Genomic DNA, 23,976 nt, shown 5'->3' with positions numbered 1-23,976 from the left:
GGGCAGTAAGCACCCATTGCCAATTCAAGCATGGATGGCATCGCATCCCAGTTAGATCTTGTTCACAGACACTTTGAATCTTGATTTACTTTGTCTTTTCAATCTTTATTGTGTCCTGTGTTAGTGCCCTGTGTCTTCTCAATAAAAACAAAGCTAAAGTAGAAACAGGCCAAGAGTCTGAGTAATAGAGAGAGGAACAAACAGACAAACTAGTAATCACGAACAGGAACATGGCTGATGTTTCCATTCCCAGCCCAGGGATGCTCAGGCAAATTGTAGTGCTTCGACTGCAACACCATCTGAGATGAACTACCTTAATGGGGACTTAATGCCATTTTCAGATACACTTTCTGTTTAAGGTACATATGACTAAACTTTTATAGAAACATTTCAGATTCACTTATTGCCTGTATGAGTTCACATGTGATGCTATTGCATTACAAATAGAAGTTCCAGTTATGCGAAGGACGAATCATTGCATGTTAAGCGCATCATTCACACTGTAAAAGCGCACATTTAATCAATGGAGCAGAAAATGAATATACCAGAGAAAAAAATGTAACATCTCTGAAATGCATTTATTTACTGAAACCATTGGGGTCATTTTAACTTTAGGCAATGGAGTAAAACGGGTGATATTGGATCGGCCGCCAGTTACAAACCGCTCCCCATTTTCCCCCACTGACTTCAATAGGAAGGAAAATTAAGTGGGGTGAAAACTGATGGCTGATCCAATATTGCCTGCATGAAGTTAATCATTACTCCCATTCCCTCTCTCTTTTTGTGTATGCCTCTTTCTCCTGTCTCTTTTTAGGAAGCTGAGAAGGGGCAAGTCTGATAATGCAGGACACCACCAAATTTGAAGAAAGATGAGGTAAATTAAATTGTAGTGATTAGGTGACACCAAGCTTATGTTTTTAAAGCCAGAAGATTGTAGGGGTGATGAAAAGCACCCCTGGCTGCACTGGTGACATTTTCCACTCCACATCCCATCCATTGCATGGTCACTCTGAGTGAGATTGCCAGTTAGTGCTAGATTACACTCTGGAATGATACTCACTCGGAACGAACTGGGTTATGACTGTCCAAAGTCACAAATATTTCAGATGCATAGATGCAGAGGAAGCTTTCATCCCATCACATTGTCCCACCCAATCCCCACATTACTGTAAGTTAACTGAACTTGTTCAATATGAATGACAGAAAATGCAAAGCCTACTGAAGCTCACTTCATTAAATAATGCTAACTGTGTTAGCAAGTTGACACTTTAACCATGTAATAGGTTAAGTGAATGGGCAGAAAATTTGGTCGATGGAGTACAATGTGGAAAAATGTAAACTTGTCCACTTTGGTAGGAAGAATAGAAAAGCTGTATATTATTTAAATGGAGAGAGATTGCAGAACTTTGCAATCCAGAGGGATCTGGGTGTCCTGCTACATGAATCACAAAAAGTTAGTTTTCAGGTACAGCAAGTAATTAGGAAGGCAAATGGAATGTTGTTGATTGCAAGGGGAATGGAATGTAATAGGGCGTTGGTGAGACCACATCTGGAGTACTGTGTACAGTTTTGGTCTCCTTACTTAAGAAAGGATACAATTGGATTAGAAGCAGTTCAGAGAAGGTTCACTCAACTGATTCATGGGTTGAAGGAATTATCTTATGAGGAAAGGTTGGACAGGTATCCTGGATAACTGTATGCTCAGGAAGTGTTGTCCATATAGTGAGGAAGATTGACAGTGTTCTCTGCAGCAAAGAGCGAGAGTCAAGAAGGCTGTGTTGCCTGCTTGGCGCCATGGTTCGTGACATCTGCTCAGGGCTGGAGAGGAACTTACAGTGGAAGGGGGAGAATCCCGTTGTCGTGGTCCATGTTGGTACCAATGATATAGGCAGGACAAGGAAACAGGTTTTGCGGAATTAGGCACCAAATTAAGAAGCAGAACACCAAAGATAATAATCTCTGAATTATCACCTGAGCCATGTGCAAATTAGAGAAGGGTAAATAAGATTAGAGAAATGAATGTGTGGCTCAAAGACTGGTGTGGTAGAAGTGGGTTCCGCTTCATGGGGCACTGGCACCAGTGCTGGGGAAAGTGAGGGCTGTACCATTGGGACGGTCTTCATCTGAACCATGCTGGAACCAGTGTTCTAGTGAGCTGCATAACTGGGGAAGTAGAGAGGGTTTTAAACTAAGTTGTGGGGACAAGGGATCAAATTTGGTAAGATGTGGTAAATCAAAGAGTAGAGACAAAGCAAGAGAGAAAAGGTATTAATATGGGAAAAGAGAAACAGACTGTGACAGGAAGGGACAGTGAGTACAAATCTAAGAATAAATCAGCAGACAAGGCTAGAGGTTACAAAAATAATAAAAGAACAAAACTAAAGGCTCTGTATCTGAATGCACATAGCATTTGAAATAAAACAGATGAACTGAAAGTGCAAATAGAAATAAATAAGTACGATCTGATAGCCATTACAGAGACATGGCTGCAGGATGACATAGATTGGGACCTAAGTATTGAAGGGTACATGACATTTAGGAAGAACATGAAGCAAAGAAAAGGTGGAGGGGTGTCTTTGTTAATTGATGATGGTATTAGCACAATAGAGAGGGATGACCTAAGTTCAGGAAACCAGGACGTAGAAGCGGTTTGGGTCGAGATGAGAAATGATAAAGGCAAGGAGTCACTTGTGGGAGTGGTGTACAGGCCCCCTAACAGTAATCACATGGTAGGATGGGGTATAAAGGAAGAAATAATGGGAGCTTGTCAGAAAGGTATGGCGATAATAATGGGGGATTTTAATCTGCATATAGACTGGAAACATCAGATGGACAACGGTAGCCTAGATAAGGAGTTCCTAGAATGTTTTCGGGATATATTCTTAGAACAGCACATTCTGGAGCCAACCAGAGAGCAGGGAATACTAGTGCTGGTAATGTGCAACGAGACAGGATTAATTCATGACCTCAGAGTGAATGTGCCCCAAGGCAGCAGTGATCATAATATGATTGAATTTTACATGCAGTTTGAGGGAGAGAAGAGTGGGTTTAAGACTAGTATTTTAAACTTCAGTAAGGGCAATTATGAGGGCACAAAAGCAGAGCTAGCAAATGTGAACTGGCAAAATAGATTAAGGGATAGGTCAATAGAGATGCAGCGGCAGACATTTAAGGGGATATTTCAGAATGCACAGAATAGATACATTCTAACGAGAAAGAAAAATTCCAAGGGGAGGACCCACCATCCGTGGTTAACTAAAAAAGTTAAAGATAGTATCAAAGTTAAAGAAAAAGCATATAATTAAGCAAAGATGGGTGGCAGGTCAGAAGATTGGACAGAATATAAAAACAGCAAAGAATGACTAAAAGATTAATAAGGAGAGAAAAATTACAGTATGAGAGAAAGCTGGCTAGAAATATAAATGCAGATAGTAAGATATTTAAAAAAGAAAAGAGTTAACATAGTGAGCATTGGTCCTATAGAAAGTGAGTCTGGGGAAAATAAGGAGATGGCAGATGAATTAAACAGGTATTTTGCATCAGTCTTCACCATAGAGGATACAAGTAACATCCCAGAAATAGCTGTAAATCAGGAAATTGAAGGGAGGGAGGAATTCAAAAAAATTACAATCACCAGGGAAGTAGTACTGAGCAAACTGTTGGAGCTGCAGGCTGACGTCCCCGGGTCCTGATGGACTTCATCCTAGGGTCTCAAAGGAATTGGCTCGTGAGATGGTTGATGCATTGGGTCTAACTTTCCAGAATTCCCTAGATTCGGGGAAGGTTCCATTAAGATTAGAAAATAGCCAATGTAACTCCTTTATTCAAAATGGGAGGGTGACAGAAAGCAGGAAACTGCAGGCCAATTAGCTTAATATCGGTCATAGGGAAAATGCTAGAAGCTATTAGTAAAGACATTACAGCAGGACACTTAGAAAAATTCAAGGTAATCAGGCGGAGAAAAATTCAAGGTAATCAGGCGGAGTCAACATGGTTTTGTGAAAAGGAAATCAACCAATTTATTGGAGTTCTTCGAAGAAGTAACATGTGCTGTGGATAAAGGAGAACCAGTGGATGTACTATACTTAGATTTCTAGAAGGCATTTGATAAGGTGCCACATCAAAGGTTATTATGGAAAATAGAAGCTCTTGGTGTATGGGGTAACATTTTGGCATAGATAGAAGATTGGCTAGCTAACAGCAAACAGAGAGTAGGCATAAATGGGTCATTTTCTGGTTGGCAAGATGTAACGAGTGGTGTGCCGCAGCGATCAGTGCTGGGGCCTCAACTTTTTACAATTTATACAAATGACTTAGATGAAGGGACCGAAGGTATGGTTGCTAAATTTGCTGATGACACAAAGATAGGTAAGAAAGTAAGCTGTGAAGAGGACATAAGGATACTACAAAGGGAGATAGATAGGCTAAGTGAGTGGGCAAAGATATGGCAAATGAAGTATAACGTGGGAAAATGTGAAATTGTCCATTTTGGCAGTAAGAATAAAAAAGCATATTATCAAAATGGTGAGAGATTGAAGAGCTCTGAGATGCAGAGGGATCTGGGTGTCCTAGTGCAAGAATTGCAAAAGGTTAGTATTCAGGTACAGCAAGTAATTAGGAAAGGTAATAGAATGTTATTGTTTATTGCAAGGGGAATTGAATACAAAAGTAGGGAGGTTGTCCTTCAGTTATACAGGGCAGTGTTGAAAGCACATCTGGAGTACTGTGTACAGTATTAGTCTCCTTATTTAAGGAAGGATGTAAATGCATTGGAAGAAGTTCAGAGAAGGTTTACTAGACTAATACTTGGAATGGGCAGTTGTCTTATGAGCAAAGCTTGGAGAGGCAAGGCATGTATCCGCTGGAGTTTAGAAGAGTAAGAGGCGACTTGATTGAAACATGTAAGATTCAAATGGGTCTTGACAGGATGGATGTGGAAAGGATGTTTCCTCTTGTAGGAGAATCTAGAACTAGGAGTCACTGTTTAAAAATAAGCAGTCACCCATTTAAGACAGAAATGAGGAGAATTTTTTTTCTCAGAGGGTCTTGAGTCTTTGGAATTTCCTTCCTCAAAAGGTGGTGGAAGGTCTTTGAATATTGTTAAGGCAGCGATAGATTCTTGATAAGCAAAGGAGTGAAAGGTTATTGGGGGTAAGCGGGAATGTGGAGTTGAGGTTACAATCAGATCAGCCATGATTTTGTTGAATGGTGGAGCAGGCTCGAGGGGCCGAGTGGCCTACTGCTGCTCCTAATTCGTTAGTATGTATGTTCGTATGTTGCAGCAGCTTGAGCTCCGAATTTCGGAACTTGAGCATCAGCTGGCGTCACTGTGGTGCGTCCATGAGGATGAGTGCTTTGTGGATAGCACATTTATAGATCTGGTCACCCCGCAGCTTATGAGTAGGTAGGGAGAAAGGGAATGGGTGACCACCAGACAGTCAAGAAGAAACAGGCAGGTAGTGCAGGAGATGCCGAATGTGTCTCACTCTCCAACAGGTATTCAGTTCTGAATACTGAGGAAGGTGATGGTTCATCTGGGGAGTGCAGCCAGAGTCAAGGCCATGGCACCACGGGTGGTTCAGCTGCACGGTGGGGCAGGGGGTGGGGGCACAGTGGACAAGGAAGATTGGAAGAGCGATAGTGATAGGAGATTTGATAGTCAGGGGAACAAACAGGCATTTTGTAGCCGCGGACGTGAATCCAGGATGGTATGTTGCCTCCCTAGTGCCAGGGTCAAGGATTTCACTGAACAGCTGCAGAGAACCATGAGGGGGGAGGGTGAACAGCCAGCACTCACGGTCCACATTGGTACCAATGACATAGTTAGGAAGAGGGATTTGGTCCTGCAGAAAGGGTTTAGATTAGATTAGATTAGAGATACAGCACTGAAACAGGCCCTTCGGCCCACCGAGTCTGTGCCGAACATCAACCACCCATTTATACTAATCCTACACTAATCCCATATTCCTACCAAACATCCCCACCTGTCCCTATATTTCCCTACCACCTACCTATACTAGTAACAATTTATAATGGCCAATTTACCTATCAACCTGTAAGTCTTTTGGCTTGTGGGAGGAAACCGGAGCACCCGGAGAAAACCCACGCAGACACAGGGAGAACTTGCAAACTCCACACAGGCAGTACCCGGAATTGAACCCGGGTCCCTGGCGCTGTGAGGCTGCGGTGCTAACCACTGCGCCACTGTGCTGCCCTAAGTGAGTTTAGTGAGGTAGGTGAGAAATTAACAAGCAGGTCCTCAAAAAGTAGCAATCTCCAATTACTCTCATTACCACGCGCAAGTAAGTATAGAAATAGGAGGATAGAGCAGAGGGAGGGCTTTCTATTCCTGGGGCACTGGACCAGTTCTGGAGAAGATGGGACCTGAACAGGCTGGATGGGTTGCATCCGAACACAGCTGGGACAAATTTCCTTGCCGGGCGATTTGCTAGTGCTCTTGGGGAGGGTTTGAACTAACTTGGCAGGGATGTGGTAATCAGGAGATAATACAAGAGAGAAACACCAAGGTGCACAGAGAACTAGAAGAGACAGATTGCACTAAAGTAGGAAATAGCAAAGTATTAGGTGGGGTCAGAGTGAGAGTGTAAGACGAGAGAAGGGAGTAGTTCCGTATTAGATGGGAGCATTCCTGGCCTTCACACCATAGATCCCCACAGAGGTACAGCTGAGAACTCACATCCAGCTAGGCTAGAGACATAATCATCATCTGGTATCAAGTATTTTTATTCTGCAGCTTGCTACCAAAGGGTACTGAGATTCTCACCGATCTTTAAGAAAATCTTCACTGCATTTCAACTTGCTTCTTCGTCATACCGAATTTAACCCACGAGACATGACTTTTTTCTATTCATTCATGGGATGTGAGTGTCACTGGCAGGGCCAGCATTTATTGCTCATTCCTAATTGCCCTTGAGAAGATGGTGGTGAATTGTCTTCTTGAACCGCTGCAGTCCATTTGGTATAGGTACACCCACAATGCTGTTAGAGGGGGGAGTTCCAGGATTTTAACCCAGCGAAAATGAATGAACAGTGATATAGTTCCAAGTCTGGATGGTGTGAGATGTGGAGGGGAATTTGCAGGTGGTGGTGTTCCCTGTGTTTGCTTCCCTTGTTCTTCTAAGTGGTAGAGGTCGCTGGTTTGGAAGATGCTGTCAAAGGAGGCTGGGTGAGTTGCTGCAGTACATCTTGTAGATGGTGCACACTGCTGCCATTGTGCATTGGTGGTGGAGGGAGTGAATGTTTAAGATGGTGCATGGGTGCTGATCAAGCGGGCTGCTATGTCCTGGATGGTGTTGAGTATTCCATCACACTCCTGACTTGTGCCTTGTAGATGGTGGACAGGCTTTGGGGAGTGAGGAGGTGAGTTACTCACAGCAGAATTCCCAGCCTCTGATCTACTCATGTAGCCACAGGACTGATGTGGCTGGTCTAGTTAAGTTTCTGTTCAAAGGTGACTCCCTGGATGTTGATGGTGAGGAATTCAGTGACGTAATGTCGTTGAATGTCAAGGGGAGATGAGTAGATTCTCTCTTGTTGGAGACAGTCATTGCCTGGCACTTGGTATGATGCGGATGTTACTTGCAACTTATCACTCTAAGCCTGAATGTTGTCCAGGTCTTGCTATATGCAGGCATGGACTGTTTCATTATCCATGGAGTTGTGAATAGAGCTAAACACTGTGCAATCAACAACACCCCACTTCTGACTTTATGATGGAGGTATGGTAAGGTGTAGCAGCTGAAGTTGGTTGGACCTCGGACATTGTCCTGAGGAACTCCTGAAGCAATGTCCTGGGGCTGAGATGATTGGCCTCCAACAACCACAACAATCTTCCTTTGTGCTCAGTTGACACCAGTCAGTGGAGAGATTTTCTCCTGATTCCAACTGACCCCGATTTTACTGGGGCTTCTTGATGCCACACTTGGTCAAATACTGTCTTGATATCAAGAGCAGTCACTCTCATCTCACCTCTGGAATTCAGCTGTTTTGTCCATCTTTGGAGCAAGGCTGTAATAAGGTCTGGAACTGAATGGTCCTGGCAGAACCCAAACTGAGCATCAGTGAGCAGGTTATTGGTGAGCAAGTGCCACTTGATAGCCCTGTTGATAACACCTTTCATTAATTTGCTGATCATTGAGAGCAGAATGATGGGATGGTAAATCCGAAAAGGACAAAGGGTGGGCAGGTGATATTTGCCCAGGCAGTCCTGGAAGAGAAAGGAAAGTAGGAGACACAGCCCTCCACCAGCCAAAAAGGAAGGTGCTATGAACAAGAGTGAGACCCAGAGACCTGTGTGCTTCCTTTGTCATTAGGCAGGACATTTAAAAGCTGACTGCTGGAAACTAAAGAGAAAACCGGTAGGGTTAATCAGGGAACACCCGCTCAGTGACAACGGCGACCTGATGGAAAACACAGCAGAACAAGCTGTGGCTTTAATTGCAGTCAGAGTGAGTCCTATCAGGGTTTTGTGTTTGAAGGGAAAGTAACCCCATATCCCTTGAGTAGGGCAAGCAAGCCCATAGTGATTCTCAGGGACACAGAGGCCATCTGATCCGTTTTACTGGGAAAAGGCCTGATCTTTCCCCCAGAGAGTGCAGTAAACACCAAAATGATGGGGAATGGTATTGGAGGGCAGTGTATGCCTTTACCTGTACACCAGGTGCACCTGGAGTGCAACCTAGTTTCGGGACCGGTGACTGCAGGGATTGTCCCAAGTTTGCCTGTGGATGGGATTGATCTGCTCCTAGGTAATGATCTGGCGGGTTGAAGGTGGTAACCCCCCAGTAGTGAAAAGAAGACCGCAGGAGGTCAGAGAGACAGGGCAGCAGCAGCAGACGGTCCCCTGCAGAGTCCCTGAATGTGTAGTGGGTCAGGCCATGATCAAACCAGCTCCCCCAGAGGAGACTGAATTGGCACTGCAGGCAGATGACTATGAAGTCTGCCTGTCCAAGACTTTCCTTGGAAAGTTAGGAGACCCAAGGTATGAATTAAATGGATTTTCCCTAAATGAGGCTTAGCAAGCCGACCCAGTATTGCGAGAGTTAGAGCAGGCTGCCCAGTTTGAAAGTGAAGCAGAGGGAGTCCCTGATTCCTACTATTTAAAGAACGAGGTACTGATCAGGAAATGGAGTTCTCCTCACAGACCTGAGAGCAAGGAGTGGACAGTAGTTCACCAGTTAGTAGTGCCAGCGGTTCCGGGGAGAAATATTAAGAAGGGCCCATGAGACTACAGTGGCTGTACATACCAGTATATGAAAGACCAAAATAAAAGCAAAATACTGCAGAAGCTGGAAATCTGAAATAGAAACAAAAAATGCTGGAAATACTCAGCAGGTCTGGCAGCATCTGTGGAGAGAGAAGCAGAGTTAACGTTTCAGGTCAGTGACCCTTCATCAGAACTGACAAATATTAGAAATGTAAAAGGTTTTAAGCAAGTAAAACAGGGGTGGGGCAAGAGATAACAAAAGAGAAGGTGTTGATAGGACAGGGTCACAGAGAATAACTAACCAGAAGGTCATGGAGCAAAGGCAAACGGTATGTTAATGGTGTGCTGAAAGACAATGCATTAGTACAGAGAGGGTGTGAATTGACAGTAAAATGAACAGCCCCGGCCCCAAGCACAAACATTAAAAAAACAGAGGGCAGGCACAGTAGAAACAAACTAAACAAACTCAAATAAAACAAACAAATAAAAAAGAAAAAAATAACTAAAAATAAAAAGGGGGGCCCGTCATTCTCTGAAATTATTGAACTCAATGTTCACGCTACAGCCTGCCGAATCGGTAAATGAGGTGCTGTTCGTCAAGCTTGCGTTTGATGTTTGCTGGAACACTGGAGCAATCCCAGGACAGAGATGTGAGCATTGAGTATGAGAGCAGCGGGCGGGGGGGGGGGGGGGGGGGGGGTGGGTGTTGAAGTGGCCAGCAACCGGAAGCTCGGAGTCATGCTTACAGACTGAGCAGAGGTGTTCCGCAAAGCAGTCACCTAATCTGTGTTTGGTCTCCCCAATGTAGAGGAGCCCCAACGAAACACAAGGATTACCTACAAAAGGACTATACCTTGAGCGAAGTACAGTAACAAGATATTGCCTCAAACTGTTCCACTTTATCTTTTCTTCTCTTTACTGTCCCTATCTGCATGTGTATATCGCGTGTGCATGCTAGCGTGGGCGCGTCATATATCCGTAGGCGTGAACCGTATATAAGTAAGTTTAATAAATTTCACTTTTCTTCTTTAAACCAAAGAAAGCCTGTTTGTGTTCATTTCTTTGCCTTATAATTGGAAAGCTGTGAACAAGAATTCACAAAGGCGGAGCTCAAAACACAGTGTGTTTAAAATTAAACCTGTTACCATAAGACCAGGAGAAGATAGTAACAGACCCCTAGACACCTTTCTCGCCTGGTCGTAACAATATATTGACTTGAAATCTCACCCCTCTCCATGAGAGAATATAAAACCAAAGTGAAGCATTTAATTTGGCAGCTCCCAGTTGTTTCTAATGTTGGAGTAAAGAGAGGTTGAATAAGGACTGTACCAGGCTTGTGTATAATTCTCCTCCCCAGGAGTCAGAGATGTACCAACTGACCCATGATGATGCCATTAGAGTTGAGCTCTTCAACTTGTCTTGTGTTATATAGTATTGGAATTGCTAGACGAGAAAAAAAACTAAAGTCAATCTTGTTCATCTTCTACCATCCTGGTAGATGCATGATACAATGATAATGGAGTTATTGACTGATCATAACAATCAATCTCTATCAATTAATGTCCAACTGACTCAGACTTGACGCAAGGAAAATCGCAGTGGTGGATAGCTTTGGGAACCAAGGTCAAAAAACAGGTGTTTATTTTCTTCTTTCAATTTTCTCTCCTCCTGTTCTAAGAAGCTGTTTCTCACTGGGCTGTTGTTCCAGGGTCACCTGCAAATAGCTGCTACCCTGCAAGCCTGGTCACTGCGCAGAGGCAAGGAACAGCTGAATAGCAATTGATTGATTGACTGATACTACCTCTTCCTTGGCCCAGGCTAATAGTAACTCCCCAACTGCTGCATCAACTAAGAGCAGCTATCTCAACAGAGACTGAGAACCTTCCTAATCTATGTGAGCCAGTGCAATAGCAGTGGCAGCAGGCAGCTACTCAATTATGGGAGGATCTTTTATCCTCTTTTTGATGATATGGCGAGTTATTTCCATTTTCTTCCTTTCCAGACCTTAATGAATAATTCACCACTCCCCAGGTAAGTGGGTGATCAACAGCCCTGTTCCCTGTCCCCTCTGGGTCTCACTCCATCATTGACCTGGAGGAAATGTTCAATAGCAGCCTCAGAGCAATAATCTCTCCATCTCCAGATTCCATTCTATGCCATTTCCTGACAGTATTACTAGGATAGAAGACTCAACTTGTCCTGGAAATCTCTGCCCCCAACACATTTTAACTGAACATTCCATTCTGTTTGATATGATTCTGAGAAAATATTTTAGTGCTGACCTGCTTTATATGAAGACAATTCAACTGTGTACCATTTCTTGTAATTTGCATTCAGAAACTAGTTTTAATTACAATGTACTTTCTTGTTTGAAGGACTTCTGAGATCTTTGATGACTTGATAAGACACTAAAGCAAATACAGCTACTCCTTTTCATGTTGTTTGGAGACATATATTCGACATATATCTGAATGATTTAAAGTACCATTTTCACCTAAATTATTTGTCCTGTGTATAAGAAGTGTGACAATGAAAAAATTATGGACTAAAACTGAAGAGTTAGAAAAATTGACTTCGTTTTTTTTTTTAGAAGGGCCTTTCTTTCAAAAAGTGAACAGTGTTCCAAAATGACTGCCAAAGGTTAAAAGACTTGGCCTTTGTATATTCAAACTGTCTGACAGAGACAAAGGAAAATCTTCAAAGCTCAGAGGTGTCTATTGCACCCATCCTACACCCATCCCGAAATATTCCCGAATTGAGTGGGTTCTTCTGAAGCAAAGGAAGTGTGAAGTGGAAACATCATAACCAGATTATTCTCATCCTGAATCCATCAAGGGACCCTTTAGAGTTGAATGGGTTCTTCTGAAACGAAGAAGGTGTGAAGTAGCCATGTCATGGGCCATTGTGTGATCACTATTGGGGGGGGGGACCAAATTGTCTCCTACCAGAAGGTGCTATGACAAACCTTTTACCTTAAAAGGGCAGCCCTCAAAGACAGAGACGACATCCAGAAAGCAGCATCACCAAACAGCTTTTCCAGCTAAAGGCCCTGGGAGAAATCTAGCAGCCAGAAGGGATGAACCCTGCTGTAGAATAAGAACATAAGAAATAAGAGCAGGAGTAGGCCATTCAGCCCTTCGAGTCCGCTCCGCCATTCAATGAGATCGTGGCTGATCATCTACTTCAACACCATTTTCTTGCGCTATCCCTGTAACCTTTGATGTTTGTAATACGTAGAAATCCATCAATCTCTGTCTTGAACAGACTCAATGGCTGAGCCTCCACAGCCCTCGGGAACAGAGAATTCCAAAGATTCACCACTCTCTGAGTGAAGAAGTTCCTCATCTCAGTCCTAAATGGCCTGCCCCTTATTCTGAGACTGTGTCCCCTGGTTCTAGACTCCTCAACCAGGGGAATCATCCTTCCCTCATCAACCCTGTCAAGCCCTGTTAAGAATTTTGTATGCTTCAATGAGATCACCTCTCATTCTTCTGAACTTCAGAGAATATAGACTCAATCTGTTTAATCTTTCCTCATAGAACAATGCCTCCATCCCAGGAATTAGTTTGGTGAACCTTCGCTGCACTCCCTCAATGGCAAGTATATCGTTCCTTAGATAAGGAGACCACAACTGCACATAATACTCCAGGTGCAGTCTCACCAAGGCTCTATATAATTCCAGCAAGACATCTTTACTCCTATACTCAAAAACTCTTGTAATGACGACCAACATAGCATTTGCCCTCTTAACTGCTTGCTGTAACTGCATGTTAGCTTTCAGTGACTCATGAACAATGACACCCAAGTCCCTTTGAAATTCAACACTTCCCAACCTCTCACCAGTTAGGAAATACTCTGTATTTCTGATTTTTCTACCGAAGTGGTTCACCTCACATTTCTCCACATTGTATTTCATCTGCCAAATATTTGCCCACTCATTTAGCCTCTCCAAATCCCCTTGAAGCATCTTTGCATCCTCTCACAACTCACATTTCCACCTAGTTTTGTGTTATCTGCAAACTTAGAAACATTACATTTAATCCCCACATCTAAATCATTAATATAGATTGTGAATAGCTGGGGACCAAGCACTGATCTTTGCGGTACCCCACTAGTCACAGGCTGCCAACGCAAGAATGACCTGTTTATTCCTACTCTCTGCTTTCTGCCTGTTAACCAATCCTTAATCCGTGCCAATATATTACCTCCTATCCCATATGCTTTAATTTTGCAAACCAACCTGTGGGGGACTTTATCAAAAGCTTTCTGAAAACCAAGTATACCACATCCACCAATTCCCCTTCATTAATTCTGTTAGTAACATCCTCAAAAAACTCCAACAGGTTCGTCAAACATGATTTCCTATTCATAAATTATTGTTGACCAAGCCCAATCAGATCATTATTATCCAATTGTCCATTTATCACATCCTTCAGAATAAATTCTAGCATTTTCCCAATGACTGATGTAAGGCTAACAGGTCTGCAGTTCCCTGTTTCCTCTCTCTCTCCCTTCTCAAATAGTGGGGTGACATTTGCTACCTTCCAATCTGCAGGAACCATTCCAGAATCCACAGAATTTTGGAAGATGATCACCAATGCATCCATTACCTCCATAGCTACCTCTTTCACCACTCTGGGATGTAGAATATCAGGTCCTGGGGACTTATCAACCTTCAGCCCCATTAATTTCTCCAATACAACCTTCTTACTAATACTAATTTCCTTCAATTCCTCATTCTCCCTAATCCCTTGGATCTCTAATTCTGGAAGATTTCTTGTATCTTCTGCAGCGAAGACAGACACAAAGTAATCGTTTAGTTTCTCTGTCATTTCTCTATTCCCCATTATAAATTCTCCTGACTGTGCCTGTAATGGACCCACATTTGTCTTAGCCAAACATTTCCTTTTTACATAACTGTAGAAGGTTTTACAGTCCGTTTTTATATTTTCTGCTATCTTACATTCATATTCTATTCTCCCTTTCTTTATCAGTTTCTTAATCCTCCTTTGCTGTATTCTAAAATCCTCCCAATCCTCAGGTTTACTACTATTTCTGGCAACTTTATAGGCCTTTTCTTTTAATCTTATACAATCCTTAATTTCCTTAGTTATCCACAGTTGACTGCCTTTACTTTTGGGATTTTTCTGCCTTGAAGGAATGTATAGTTGCTGTAAACTATGTAATATGTATTTAAAGACTACCCATTGCCTATGTACTGTCATACCTTTTAATGTATTTTCCCAATCCACCTCAGCCAATTTGCCTCTCATACCTTCATAATTTCCTTTGTTCAAATTTAACACCCTGGCTTCAGATTGAATTACCTCACTTTCAAACATAATGTAAAATTCTATCATATCATGGTCACTCATCCCTAAAGGTTCTTTTGCAACAGGATTATTAATTAGCCTTTTCTCATTACATAATACTAGAACTAAAATAGCCTGTTCTCTAGTCGGTTCCTCAAAGTACTGCTTTAGAAAACCATCCCGAACACACTCCAGAAACTTGTTCTCCACAGTATTAGTGCTCATCAGGCTTACCCAGTCTATATGCAGATTGAATTCCCCCATGATTACTGTATTACGCATGCTACATGCTTCTCTAATCTCCTGATTAATACCATGCCCCACACTACCACTACTGTTTTGTGGCCTATAAACAACTCCTACCAATGTTTGCTGCCCCTTGCTGTTTCTTAGCTCCATGCAAACAGATTCCACATTTTGTTCTTCAGATCTGAGATCCTCCCTTACTAATGTATTGATCCCATCCCTTATTACCAGTGCAACACCACCTCCTTTTCCTTTTTGCCTGTCCTTCCTAAATGTCGAATATCCTTGAATATTCAGTTCCCAGTCTTGGTCACCCTGTAGCCACGTTTCTGTTATGGCAATTAGATCATACCCATTTACCTCTATTTGTGCCTTTAAATCATTTACCTTGTTGTGAATGCTGCATGCATTCAGGTAGAGTGCCCTTAACCTTGTCTTCTTGACATTCTGCATTCTAAGCCGAGTTGATGCTCGCCTTTGTTTTGCCTGCCTTCTAATGTCACTTGTTACTTCTCTACCTCCTGTTACCAGCTTTATTTCCTTCTAATTTGAACTACCCCTCAGGTTCCCATCCCCCTGACAAGCTAGTTTAAACCCTCCTCAACAACACCAGCAAATCTCCCTGCCTGGATGTTACTTCCAGTCCTGTTAAGGTGCAGCCCGTCCATCTTGTACAGGTCCCACCTACCTCAGATGTTGCCTCAATGCCTCAGAAATCTGATGCCCTCCCTCCAAGCCAATTCTCCAGCCACATGTTCAATCCGCCTATTCCTATGCTGACTTGCACATGGCACTGGGAGTAATCCTGAGATTACTGCTTCGGAGGTCCTGCTTTTTAAGTTCCTTCCTAACTTCCTAAAATCTGCTTTCAGGACCTCATCCCTCTTCCTACCTATGTCATTGGTACCGATGTGGACCATGACCTCTGGCTGTTCACCCTCCCTCAGAAGGATGTCCTGCAGCCGTTCCGGGACATACTTTGCCCTGGCACCAGGGAGGTAACACACCATCCTGGAGTCACGTTTACTGCCACAGAAATGCCTGTCTGATCCCCTTACTATCGAATCCCCTATTGCTCTTCCACTCTTCTCCCTCGCCTCCTGTGCATCTGAGCCACCCGTGGTGCCACGGACTTTGCTCTGGCTGCACTCACCCGAGGATCCATCGTTCTCACCAGTAGGTCATACAACCCCTCGAGCCTTCTCCGCCTTGAATTAGATCATGACTCATCTCCATTTACCTGCCTTAGCTCTATATCCCTCGATATGCTTACCAAATTAAAACCTATCAATTGTATTCTTGAAAGCTCCAATTATTTCAGCACCAAAGCCATTTGGGGGAAAGAATTCCAGATTTCTACTACTCTTTGTGAAAAGTTGCCTTCTGATTTCCCTTCTGAATAGCCGAGCTCTACTTTTAAGATTGTGTCCCCTTGTTCTTGCTCCCTCATCAAAGGAAACAGTTTCTTTATTTATCCTATTGAATCCTTTTTACATTTTAAACACCAGAACTTAAAACAATAGAACTAAAAGCCATTACTCTGCATCACAAAATATGTTCGTCCACCTTGAAGAATATGGAAATATGTCTCAATTTACTTTCCTCATCTCATTTTACTGATTCCTTGCTAGATTTGGACTGGGGTTGAGTTTCTTCAGATATATGAGTTCCACATTTTCCACGTTATATGTGAATATAGACAATACTTGATTTATTTATCCCTTCTGTGTTCCTGTATTTTATTCACAAGGCTGTTACACTCTGACCAACCTCCCACCCCCCACCCCTCTATCTGTTCCCGCTGACTATTGGTAGTAAAACTCCTCCTAGCTTCCCTCAATCCATTCAATCATTCAGCTGTAAGCTACAAGATACCCAGCTCAGCTGCACACTTCAAGTGAGTGCTCTCTCCACATAGGGGTTTGCTGTGTATGGCAATGCAGAATTATATGCACAACTCGTGTTTATCTTAGTCCCTCATCTCTCTGTGAAGGAACTGAACCACTCTCTAGAGTATTGTAGTTTTGTGCCTCAGCCTTGATCTTGCCGATTTTGGGGGGGAGCTTTCTGTAGTTCCTGGCAGCTGCCAGCTAGATTCGACAATCCTGCCACCGACTCGACCAGACTTCTCTTCGGCGAGGGCTGAGTGCAGAAAGCTCCCCTCTGCCGGTGGCTAAGATGCTTTGGGGAGCAGTCTTCGTCTTGGGCTTCGCTCTGTGCAGAGGGCTGGCGGAAACCAGCGGAATCCACAACATCACCGGGAAAAATCCCAAACCCATGCCAAGCGTTTGGGAAGAACCGAAGCATGAAGCTGAAGCCGGGACACCGGTAACTGAATCCGAGAGACAGGGCAGCATCTTGTCAGAGGTAAAAGCAGCGCTTTACTGGTTAGAGAGGGGGGCAAACAAAACTAAAACAACTGCAATCCGTTTTAATAACAGTGACCGCACCTTAGTAAAAAAAAATACCAGGGAAAGAAGCAGGGGGTCTGATCTGTTGGATTACCTCAGGAGTTAAATGATGTGTTCGTCAGATACTTATTTCATGCTAACAAACCTGCTGCTTGTGTGCAGAAACATTTCTAATTTATAGTTTTCATTCAGCGCCATCGCACCGGTTTTATTGCATTTTAAATGTAATTCCAACTGGGAAAATTCTTACCGATACTGGGCTTGTTATTAGGAGAAAGCTGCGCACCTCTCGTCCCTTAGAACCCTGACACTTCTCCTTGTATTGTAATTCAAAGCTGCAGATGTTGATCTGCAAGTTCCTGAATTATCTGGTTGTACAGGAACAGAGACTGGAGCTTGCCCATCAAGGCGAACTCGATTTAGGAAAGCTTCAGCTTTTTTTTTAGAAGAAACTCGTATCCAAAAATGTTATAGACAGATGGAACAGAAATGTAACATTCCCAAAACCGTACACTCATTATTTAGATTGATTCTACACAGCCCTCTACATATTACTCTACTCTGCAATGACTGCAAGTTTACTGATTTACAGTAAAAAACAATGCTTGGTGTTGTGACCTGCTCTTCACTTGCCTCCAGTTCCTAGGTGACTACGACAAAGTGAAAGCCATGTCTGAGGGCTCGGATTGCCGCTGTAAGTGTGTGCTCACACCGCTGGGCCGGAACGCCTGCCACCGGATTCAGGAAGGCACCGCCAGGCCGGACGACTCGTACACGGTGGAGACCATCAGCTCGGGACCGCACTGTAAATGTACCTGCCTCGCCCCACCCTCGGCTCTCAATCCCTGCGATGGGCAAATCAGACTGCAGAAGCTGCAGGAAGCGGAAAGCAACAGTTTCAAGGTTGGTTCCAAGGCTTAACATGTTGCATTGAGCATAAGGGGCTGTTTTCATGGAAAAGTGTTTGGCAAATGTCAAGGGGGTGGGGGGTGGGGGAACCCAGAACCCAAAATGACTTTCACCATCATAGGCAATGGTATGCAAATGATAGGGCTGCCAACTCTGATTGGATATATTCATGGAGGTGTCATCACCTCTGATCACCCCACCATTGGCCACCTAACACACCCATACTTGGCGCACCACCTTTTCCTGCCAACAGAAAAATCGATAGACCATTTTGGGGGGAATTTTCCCAAGCAAGAGAGGCAGATTTGCAAGTGGTGTTGGGCCGGAATCCAGATATCATCCTGCCCTCTTCCGGGTTTTACTGATGTGGGATTAAAGGTGTGGGAACCCCCCTCCCCCCCCCCTTGGATCTGTGAGGAAAGTAATTAAAAAGCCAATGAAGCACTGTTTTAATCCTCAATTCTGGGTTTAACTGCCAGGTCACCTGTTTCCCAGCTAGTCAGCAACTCACCAGGGTCACCAAGGTGAGTGCACAGCAGGAAGAGCTTCTTCAGTAAAACTGACAGGCTGGGAAACCTTTGATCAGTGAAACTGAAGAGCTCCAGCCACGGCCAGGTGAGAGGCTGCTGTTCAAAGCACTTCTTCTCTCACAGAGTGCTTTCACTGCTTGACAGGTGATTGACAACTTCTTGGAAGGCACTTCATGCACCTTCATCTGCACTTCCTTGCTGCCAGCCTTCAACATGGCAAGGCAGCAGCTTATGCAGCTCTAGCTTGGCTCTCTGATAAGGGACAAGAGAAGCAACACCACTAGCAACAGCAGCAGGAGCACCAGCAGCTGCAACACCAGCTGCCTTCTCCTCAGCTGCATGCCCCTTCACAGGGCAGAGGGAATGGACACTGAGATCCAGCTGGAAGGAGGCGAGACCACAACACAGGGTCTACAGGCAGAGGATCAGCTCTTGATATGTCTGAGTGCCAGGGCCTCAGGTTTTCATGGCTGGTTGCGGGAGACATCTGCACCTCCTAGAACAAGACCAGTGACTGATAAGGCGCTGGTCACTGGACGGCCACTCCCCCGCCCAGGTCTCTGCTTCCTGCCAGGTAGTGCGCTCTCTCCTGCAAGGAGAGAAAGCAAGAGGTAGGAGTGTTCACAATGGCTTGTGTCAAGAGAAGGGAAGACACCATTTGTGAAGGGTCACTCTGAGGCATGGGTGTGAGGGCAATAGGCTGAGGGTGAGTGGGACTGTTTGCTGTTTGGATGGGGATATGTGCCTGCAGAGAGAGGAATGATTGGAGATGCAAGGTGTGTTGTTCAAAGGCGTGCTGTGCAGGAGAACGCTGTGAAAGTCAGAGTGTAAAATTGGCACCTGAAAGTGTTATGCCTCTCACCTATCATGCCTTCCAGAGGTCCTGGATCCTCTTGGTGCACTGTCTTGAGGTTGGAAGGGCCACATATCAGCTGCTGACTTCCCTGGCCACTTCTATCCATGCCTTCTTCGTTGGAGAGGATTTCCTCTTCCTCCTGTCCTTGGGAGAGCTCACCTCGCTGCAGCCCCTGAGATCCCACAGCAGGACATCCAGCTGAGAGTAAGAGACCCGGGTAGCAGCTTTTGCAGGTCTCCTCTCCATTCCTGTGGTTGCTGCAGCCTCAAACATCCAGATGCTGGTGAACCCTTGTAACCTATGTTGTGGTCCCTTTAATTAGAAATCCTCCTTTGAATGAATAGACACGTCATCCTGTCTGCCCTCCGATTGTTCAGGGAACCCCTAGACTGGATGATAATGTCTTCACTCAGTGAAAGAGCCTCGGAAAAGCCAGCTGCAAATGGTCCCACCGTCCTGGCAGCGAATCAGTCCAAAAGATTCTGTCCTTTGTTTCCCGGATGATTCTTGACTGTCAATCAAACAGCCCTTTTTCCCATGTTTGATATTGTTATAACTAATAAGCAAAGGTGATCAAATACATTTTTTTAAAAACCCACAATTTTTAACACCCTTCTGGTTTTTCTCCCGGGTTTGCTCGCAGCACTGTCCTGGAAATTAGTCTTTAATTCCAGGTGACTCCAGGCCAATCCTGAAAGGTTGGCATCTCTAGTAAACCAACAACTGAAGATTTGCCAGTGCTTTTTCACAGACGATGCCTCTTGAAGGTTTATGTACCCGGCTGCTTGCATGCACAGTGTAGAGTGCACTGGAGTTGAGTGCTCACGATTAGCTAGTAGCACTGTGCGACAGATGGAATATACAAGGCAGAGAGGAGTGCCATGCAGAACCATATCCCACTGGTGACATGGACCTCACAGATCACTATTATCCAATCAGTTAGCCACTGATTCCTTTTACCCAACTCCTTCCCCATTCTGCAGCATCTGTTTTTAGAATGTTGGTGTCAGCTGTGGCTCAGTTGGTAGCATTCTCACCTCTGAGTCAGAAGATGTGGGTTCTAAGGCCCACTCCAGGACTTGAGCACAAAAATCAAAGCTGACACTCCAGCGCAGTACTGAGGGAGTGCTGCACTGTGAGAGGTTCCGTCTTTCGGTTGAGACTTCAAACTGAGGCCCTGTCTGCCTTCTCAGGTGGACATAAAAGATCACACAGCACTATTTCAAAAAAGAGTACTGGAATTATTCTTGGTGTCCTGGCCAATATTTATCCCTCAATCATCCCGAAACCAGATTATCTGGTAATTATCACATTGCTGTTTGCAGGAGCTTGCTGTGTGCAAATTGGTTGCTCTATTTCCTACATTATAACAGTGGCTGCAGTTCAAAGATACTTCATTGGTTGTAAAGTGCTTTGGGACATCCTGTGATCATGAAAGGTGCTATATAAATGCAAATATTTCCTTTTTCATTTACAAGATGCAAGAACACTGATTCGATGCAGTGTGACATCCCATGAATTTCAGTTATTTGTGGAGGTCTTTAACTTTACGTTAAACAGTCCTAGACACTGACAATGTTGGCTTTGGTGTGGAGCTGAGTAATAATGATTAACTTGCCCTTGCAGTACTCTGCTGCCCTCTATAATTATTATGTACATAATCATATAGTTATTTCATAGCTCTGTAGAATAATGTTGCGAATAATCCCAGTATGTCAGAAACATACATCTTCATTCTACACAGCCTTAGGCTTGTGGAGACTAAGCTTAAGGTGCAGTCACCTGTAGGAGTGAAGTTGTCTCCACTATGGGACAAGTCCAGCTCCCTTATTCCAATAGTACCGTAAATCCATAAAAATGTGGGTGTATGATTCTACCACTGGGATAAGGCTTTGGCTGTGGGAATGGGGGAAAATGTTTGCTTTCTATGGGTCTCTGTATAAAAGCAGAATCCAACATGCCTAAAGACACTGGATTCTCAGTCTGACTGAAAAATGGAAGAACATGATGGACATAGGATGCAGCATCAAACATGAATAGGAGGGGCTTGGGATAGAGAGTAGAGAAACTGGGAGAGAGTTACCAACACAAGGACAAATTACTGAACAAGATGGGGTTGGAAGAGAGCATTACCTCACACAGTAAGAGAGTTACCATATATAAGGAAAGTTACTGAATACAAGGGGGAGGTGACACAACCTGGTAGAGTTGCCTTATTAAGGGAAAGGTGGAATAGCACAGGGGGAAATTACCAAATATAGGGGAAGAGCTATCTTACATTGGGAAGAGTTATGCAATACAGGGGAGAAGTACCTTATATAAGGGAAGTTACCAATTATAGGGAGGAGGTGACCTAACATGGGGAAATGACCTAATACAGAAGAAGTATACCTGACCATATGGGACAATACTTGAAACTTCTTTACTGGACATTGCAAATAACTTGTTTAAAAAAAAAGCTGAGCTGAGCAGCTGAACATGGTTGCACATTTGCATTCTGAGAGACATGAATGGAGAGACAATGGGGGTGCTCCTTAATTCAATTAACAAGATTGGCCTGGGCAACAGTGATGATCAACATCCTTTGACTGTGTAAGTGTCAGAACTCCACCGAGTGTGTCTGGAAAGCTTTGAAATCCAACAACCCTCCAAGAAGCTGCTATTTCAAACAAAGAAATTGCCACATGACCTACCTGCTGGCCAGACTGGGGCTTTTTGAATTGTGCCACACAAAAAGGAAAGACTGCAACTGGACTGGTAGAAGAAAAAATCTCTCTCTCTCCCGCAAAGTCCCAGGGAACGCACAGTGGCAGCTTAGACTTCATATTGTCCCATATGGTCAGGTATACTTCTTCTGTATTAGGTCATTTCCCCATGTTAGGTCACCTCCTCCCTATAATTGGTAACTTCCCTTATATAAGGTACTTCTCCCCCTGTGTTACATAACTCTTCCCAATGTAAGATAGCTCTTCCCCTATATTGGGTAATTTCCCCCTGTGCTATTCCACCTTTCCCTTAATAAGGCAACTCAACCAGGTTGTGTCACCTCCCCCTTGTATTCAGTAACTTTCCTTATATATGGTAACTCTCTTACTGTGTGAGGTAATGCTCTCTTCCAACCCCATCTTGTTCAGTAATTCGTCCTTGTGTTGGTAACTCTCTCCCAGTTTCTCTACTCTCTATCCCAAGCCCCTCCTATTCATGTTTGATGCTGCATCCTATATCCATCATGTTCTTCCCTTTTTCAGTCAGACTGAGAATCCAGGGTCTTTAGGCATGTTGGATTCTGCTTTTATACAGAGACCCATAGAAAGCAAACATTTCAAGACTACAGACAAGGCCCCTCATTGGCCTTCTGGTACCAGAGAAACACATCTGGAATTGTGCACGTGGCCCCTGCGAGGACTCCCAGACCTTAACTTCAATCCAGGACATTACATCAAAGACACAAAAGACAGTACCTGCATTCGATTTATTGCCAACTCTACTTCAAACCGCCCCCCGCAACTCTTTCTCCCCCTCTGTATCTATTTGTATGTGCGTGTCTCTTGTATGCATGTGAGCGTGGTTGCGTGGCACCTTTAGTAATTTTAACGGGATTAGGGTGATACGGCTAATAAATTTACATCTTTCATGTTAAACCTAAGAAAACCTGTCTGATTGATTCATTTGCAATTGTAATGAGAGTGCAGTGAGAAAGGGCTCACTGGTGGTCAACTAAAATCACTGTGTTTTAAAAGATAAACCCTGTTGCAGCCAAAGCAAAGAAGGGGAAGAGTGAAGCCTGAGACCCCGTCCTGATCAGGTCGTAACATCTGTTATATGATGAGGATGCATCATAGTCTGGTGACAAGTATTTTTGTGCGTATTGATATGGCTGGAATTTATGCTCTATATCAAGTATGTAGTAGGTGTGGTCATCTGTAATCACAGCCTCCATGCGCTCACCACTCTACCATGCCGTCACTGTAGTAATAGAGCCAGCTTGCAGCTTGCCAGAAATATTTCTAATCAAAGCTATGCAATCCACTATATCTCAATTGCAACCAGTCTAATGATTGATAAGTATCCTCAGTCAGATCCAGTTGTGCTACTTCAGTGACACAATGGTGAGGAGCTGCACTGGATTCAGTAGCTATAAATGCCCTGGTATTAATAATCATTCACTATTTCTAATAATTCTTCTTTTTCTTCTTTGGCCTCCTTATCTCGAGAGACAATGGGTAAGTGCCTGGAGGTGGTCAGTGGTGTGCGGAGCAGCGCCTGGAGTGGCTATAAAGGCCAATTCTAGAGTGACAGGCTCTTCCACAGGTGCTGCAGAGAAATTTGTTTGTCGGGGCTGTTACACAGTTGGCTCTCTCCTTGCGCCTCTGTCTTTTTTCCTGCCAACTGCTAAGTCTCTTCGACTCGCCACACTTTAGCCCCGCCTTTATGGCTGCCCGCCAGCTCTGGCGAACGCTGGCAACTGACTCCCACGACTTGTGAT

General features: G+C 44.0%; 1 protein-coding gene across 3 annotated transcripts in view; it reads left to right on the top strand.

The window, feature by feature from the left end:
- Positions 1-23,976, top strand: part of olfml2ba (olfactomedin-like 2Ba) — a 96,292-nt gene that overhangs the window by 14,175 nt on the left and 58,141 nt on the right. For 2 of the 3 annotated variants that reach the window (XM_068037879.1, XM_068037876.1), the window contains exons 1-2: positions 16,662-17,151; positions 17,835-18,098. In XM_068037879.1, coding sequence (XP_067893980.1) covers positions 16,963-17,151; positions 17,835-18,098 — 453 coding nt within the window. In that variant the 5' untranslated portion in view covers positions 16,662-16,962. Of the gene's footprint in view, positions 1-16,661; positions 17,152-17,834; positions 18,099-23,976 lie in introns of those variants that run through there. The other variant, XM_068037877.1, reaches the window with a different exon arrangement.

This window comes from Heterodontus francisci, chromosome 8, assembly GCF_036365525.1.
Source record: "Heterodontus francisci isolate sHetFra1 chromosome 8, sHetFra1.hap1, whole genome shotgun sequence".
Lineage (NCBI taxonomy): Eukaryota > Metazoa > Chordata > Chondrichthyes > Heterodontiformes > Heterodontidae > Heterodontus > Heterodontus francisci.
Note: the sequence above shows the minus strand (reverse complement) of the source record. Positions and strands in the feature narration are given on the sequence as shown.